The sequence below is a fragment of the Limanda limanda genome, chromosome 4, assembly GCF_963576545.1.
Source record: "Limanda limanda chromosome 4, fLimLim1.1, whole genome shotgun sequence".
In the NCBI taxonomy this organism is placed as follows: Eukaryota; Metazoa; Chordata; class Actinopteri; order Pleuronectiformes; family Pleuronectidae; genus Limanda; species Limanda limanda.
Window position 1 is genome coordinate 12700521 of NC_083639.1, and position 6000 is coordinate 12706520.

The 6000-nt window shown below is 43.8% G+C and overlaps 1 protein-coding gene across 1 annotated transcript; it reads left to right on the forward strand.

The window, feature by feature from the left end:
* The first annotated feature begins 856 nt into the window (after positions 1-856).
* On the forward strand, positions 857-5557 carry LOC133000484 (adenosine receptor A1-like). The gene is made up of 3 exons (XM_061070431.1): positions 857-1197; positions 4554-4848; positions 4985-5557. The coding sequence occupies exons 1-3, from the start codon at positions 857-859 to the stop codon at positions 5366-5368; spliced, it is 1020 nt and encodes a 339-aa protein (XP_060926414.1). The 3' UTR covers positions 5369-5557.
* Positions 5558-6000: the final 443 nt, after the last annotated feature.

The following is a 6000-nucleotide window of genomic DNA, read 5'->3' on the forward strand; positions in this document are numbered from 1 at the left end:
CTTATTGTTGCCCTCCAACACGAAGCAGGTGACCATTTGTCTTCATCCAGCTTCCTCTCTGTGCACCCTCTCAGGAGTGATATAGTTATACTTGACCCATTCATGGGAAATATCACATATCAGAATATTCTTTATATAAAGAACCGTTTGAGCCTTGTGTAAATACAGTGAAAGTGTATTTCTGTCACATACAAGTATTCATGAAAAGGACGGATGTTCATCCAACTCATGACTGTGCAGTGAGCGCAGGGAGATAACACAGGGTTTAATAGTAATCTCAACTGTCTGTGGTCATTACGCACGGGTCTAAACTGGGATTCATTCCCTTGAAATGCAAATCATGCAAAGGGAGATAAACATGCCCATGTCCTGGACCAGTTACGCCCTCGCTGAAAAAGGCAATTACAATGAGTGGACTTTTAGGAACATGTGGGATGTGTCTGTTCGCACTGTTTCTGTTTGTCTTCCATGGACACATATTCTGACCATAGACTGTAGGTTCTGACACTGAAGCGACCCGCGGGTGGTGGTGCGCTCTTTGGGGAGAGCTGTGACTCATTCAGTATTCCTGCTCCGTGCGTCCTGCCAGCAGCTCGGCTTCATTCTCGGAATCACCGCCTGGTAGCGTCTGGAGACCAACTTCTGCGTCTGGTGCGCACACAGCACCTCGTCCTGGACCAGATCCCGTCACATTTCCGAGGAACAGACCGGGTCTCTGTAATTTCGCAGGACATAAAACACGTGAAGCCTCGGTCGGGGGGTCTCGGCCGGCACCAAATTAAAACAGGGAACTACCTCGACGTCCTTCGCTTGTTCCTCCGTTGCGCGCACACTCATCCAGAACCCGACCGCGACCATGACTTCGGCTCTGACGCCCACCACAGCCCTCTACATCGGGATGGAGGCGGTGATCGCCGTGTCCTCGGTCATCGGGAACGTGATGGTGGTGTGGGCCGTGCGCATTAACAGGTCTCTGAGGGACACCACGTTTTGTTTCATCGTCTCCCTGGCCTTGGCTGACATTGCGGTGGGCGCGCTGGTCATCCCCCTCGCCATCACAATCAGCATCGGACTGAAGACGCACTTCTACAGCTGCCTGCTGGTCGCCTGCACGGTGCTCGTCCTCACGCAAAGTTCCATCCTGGCGCTGCTGGCCATCGCCATCGACCGCTACCTGAGAGTGAAAATACCCATGAGGTAGGCCTAAAGGTGAATTCCTCTAGTTTTCAATATCTTGTCTCGGCCACAGGAAGCCTTTGTGTCTGGACCGCTGCTCGGGCCAATGACACGAGTCATACATGCAACTAAACGTCCATCCAGCAGTGCGGCGTGGGACAGCACATGTTGGGTTAAAGGCTGTCTGGTCATTTGAATTGATTTACAGTCACATTAATGTTGGCATTATAATCTGACATCTAAATCCGTGATAATCTGGAAACGACAGCAGAGAAATCACTGTTGTTTAACACTGACACATTTCTTAGCCTGTACCTGATTAAACGATTTACACATAGAGGAAAAAAATCACTTTTTCATTAATCAATTTGGTCATTACTTACCTTTTCATTAAAAAGTGGCCATTTCTGGCACATAATTTCCCCTAAAACCAAACAAATATCATAGCTGAAAAGCAGCAGGAAGAGACCAAAAATTATATTAATTACAACAACAAAATATTTCCTTCAAATAGATTTGAGATGTTTTTGGAGATCTGAAGATGTATTTCATTTGCAGAGGAGCAAGATAGATAGATAGACAGGCAGACAGATAGATAGATAGACAAACAGACAGATAGATAGATAGACATACAGACATACAGACAGACAGACAGACAGACAGACAGACAGACAGACAGACAGACAGACAGACAGACAGACAGACAGACAGACAGACAGACAGACAGACAGACAGACAGACAGACAGACAGACAGACAGACAGATAGATAGATAGATAGAAACATGTGGGAGTCACACATGTTTCTTGATCTTTCTGCCATCTGTTCTCAATTGGTTAGAGGCAACAACATGGTGGGTAGTGAGATATACTGGTGTGGTAACAGATCTCACAAGTAGGAGATTTTAAAATTGTGAATCTGTTTCTGTGTGTTTATGACACCTCTCGCATACTTTAACTTTAAAACTAAAGTTTCCACTTCAGGGTGGCTCATGTGACAATGAGCCTGCACAGTTTGGCAGAGAATGCATGATTGGTCAATGGGCTCATGGTGGATGGTTGATGGATTGCATAATTTTGTAAACTGGCAAATAACACGCACGCATGCACGCACGCACACACACACACAAAAGCATGCACACTCACTAGACTCTGGAGAGAGACAACACAGTGACGCTACACAGGAATCATTTAATATATATTATATGAACACACATGAGTTTATATGAATAGATACACACAGGTTGTTACTTATCAGTGTAATGTGGTGTTTCTCAGCTCTTTAAAATCATACAGTCAACTTGTACAGCTACAACACAAGGGAATCGACTGATTGTTTTTTAAAGATAACTTTTTCCTATTTCCAAAACAGGATGAACAAGAGAACTTCATTTATCATTTTAAAAGGCTGCATTACATCTTTGATTTTCTTTTATGTTTCTCTCCAGGGTTGGCATTAGCAGCGGAACAAGTATGGGTTCTTCAAAAAAAAAAACACAAGCACATTTTATAGCTTCATAAAATCTGAGATTGTTTTTTTCCACCTCACCAAGAATCCATTTCCATCTGTACAACCTTCAGAAATTGTGTCTCCAGATGAGATCCCCCCCTAAACTACCCCTGAGACTCTGGAGGGACACAGCTTAACAAGCCCCAATTGCTTTTTATAGCAGAGGTGGTGTGGAAGCAGACTCTCATGATAAGAGTGGTCTGTGTGAGATTTAAAAATATCAGCGGCGAGCTCAGCTGGAGAGCAGGCTTTGCAGTCTGGGCGCACAGGGATCAGAATTCCACAGGAAAGGGTAGATACAGACGGACAACGGTTAAGCAGAAAACAATTTTTGTCAGATGAACAGCTGATCTGTATTCAGCTGTACAAACTCAGTGAGGAGAGTACAAACAGACTTATGAGAGGAGTGTGTGTCTATGGTGTGTGTGTGTACTTTACATGAGAGAGTTTGGGCGAGGCAAGAGCAGCTGACATTGATCAAAGTAAGGGAAAAATAAGGAATATGAATGCTTGGATCTGGTACATATCTCAGCAGTGTTTGTTTGTCATCCAGCGAGCAGAATTGATAAGAGCAGAGAAAAAATGTGCCTGACGTATGAAAGAGGGCGAGAGGAAGAACAAGCTCCATTCGTCAGCTTTGAGTCAGCTCGCACTGTTTAGACAGGAGGTTTGAATTCACAACTCAGCAGTTCATCAGCCCCTCAACAATGACTTAATATCTGAACTTCCTATTGTGTGGGTGGTACAGTGGTTATGACGTCTTATTGAAATACCAAAGAATTGCCGACGGTTAGGCAACAACTTCAACTGTTTACTCTACAGAGTTTACTCTACATTCTCCTTCATGTTTGGATTTGTCTAAGATACAAGCAGAAGAGATTTTCCAGAGAAGGATTTAACAGGTAGTGCATTGGTCTGTTGCCAGCGTCTGGGTTGAGGATGCAGGACATGGTTTATAGTATTATGCTGCAGAATATCACATGCCTTTGTTTACAGCAAATCAACTAGGAGTCGGCCCTTATTGCCAAAAACCCTTGAATCTTGTTGTCTGTCCAGGTTGCCATGTTTGTCAACTTCGTCTTTTTCATAATTCACAGTGAATTCTCCCGATGAAGAGTTTCATGCCAGACCTCAGTAAAAGCACCACAGCAACTTACTCCTCGGACATTTGCATTGCCACATACAGCCGCTCTGGGAAATTTCAGGAGAATATCTGAGGGTGTGGTGTGTGTTTGAAAGCAGCAAGAGAGTCCAGAAAGAGTAATTGTTATAACTACAACATGTTGTGACATAAATCAGTCACACACAAATCACAAATTGCCATCTCATAGCTGAATTGTGTAACTTTTGAAAATAGAAATAACATGTTCTTCCTTCAGGCAAGCAAACATTTTCATCCGTAACTCTTAAATCTTTGACCCATCTTGGATAAGCATTAACTTATGGCTGCTGCGAAATCTTAGTAAACTTCAACAAAATGTTGCTGTAGGCTACAAATCCCATTTCTAGTTGACTTCATCACTCTTCCTCACTTCAATTTGAGCTGTTGCTCAATGTTTCATCATTGTTACACGCTGCAACTGTTGATGCAGAAGTTACACAGTCTTACTTTAAAAAGTTGAAACAACACTCCAAAACAGCCAAGAACATATTATGATGATGGTGATTTCTCTCTACTTGTATGATTCATATTATTCATCCCATCTTGCCAGGGCCCTGGGGAGATACTGAATCTCTATGGATAAATTAAGGATAAATAAAATAAATAACAATAATATGTAATAAAGAGCAGATGATGGAGCTGATTGTAAAACAGAGAGAGATTAATTTGTTCCCCTTTTCACTTTATCTTCTCCCTTGTTGCCATAGCTACAAGCAGGTCGTGACCCCTCGGCGAGCAGGCACGGCCGTGTTGTTGTGTTGGCTGGTTTCCCTCATAGTGGGCCTCATCCCTATGTTCGGCTGGAATAACCTGCAGCGTCTCCGTGACAACGGCTCCCTGATCAATGATGAACTGTTGGTGACCTGCGAGTTCGAGACGGTCATCAGCATGGACTACATGGTCTATTTCAACTTCTTCGGCTGGGTGCTGCCCCCTCTGCTGCTCATGCTGGCCATCTACGTAGAGATTTTCTACATGATCCACAAGCAGCTCAACAAGAAGGTGAGGACAAACCTGCTCACTCTCTTTGACATGAAACAATCTAAAGACAGTTTGCTATGAAAACAAATGCAAATGAAGTGATTAGACTGAAATTAAATTCATAAGCTGACGATTCTCCTGCTGTATCTCTCTGTAGGTGAGCGCAAGCCACACAGACCCGAGACGTTACTTTGGCAAGGAGCTGAAGCTGGCCAAGTCTCTCGCCCTTGTTCTTTTCCTCTTCGCAGTCAGCTGGCTTCCCCTCCACATCCTCAACTGCGTCACCCTCTTCTGTCAGACCCGCGTCGAGCCAAAGGATCTCATTTACATCGCCATCATCCTCAGCCACGGCAACTCAGCCGTCAACCCCATCATTTATGCTTTCCGCATCAAGAAATTCCGCACAGCGTTCCGGAAAATCTGGAAACAGTACTTCCTTTGTCAGGATCCGGTCGGCCGGCTTCCTCAAAGAGGGAGCCAGAGAGGACAGAGTCATGACAGGAGGCTGAGGCAGATTGATGATGACGATGATGATGTGTGATCTTCGCCAACTAATTGTGTTGCTGTGTAACTGTGAATTTTCACTCAAATGGTCACAGAATGGAAAGCACTCTGACTTTATGCTCAAACTTGAGGGAATAGCAGTAAAAAAAAAGCGCATTGAGGGATGTCAGAAAGATTAAAAAGACGGGGGAGGATTTCCTCCATCCATGCTTCAAGAGGACAGGGACAAATCAGCATGGAGACAAACAACATTTTAAATCAGTACGATTTACTAAGGACTCCACCGGCTGAATAAATGATGACAATGTCTTACGGGATATGGGGCTTCTCATGAGTTTATTCAGTAAGTGTAATGTATATCTGTAGCACATATGGTACGATAGCAGTGGATCCTGAACTGCTCATTATTTCTGTACTAAAACTCTTTTCGCCTTTTTCATGGGATTCCTCTCACATCGTTAAGCATCTTATGTTTGCTTCACATTTGCTACTTTCTGTGGCCTTAAGGAAAGAAAAACAAAGACGAGAAGCTTGAGGAACATTCAGCAATTTATTAATAATTGTGGGCTAACACAAAGTTGGCACAACCTGCTGTGAGAGTCTCCAGGATTCAGGATATGAATGTTGGCTGCATCATGGATTAAAAACCAAAAAAAGGACTGTATATTT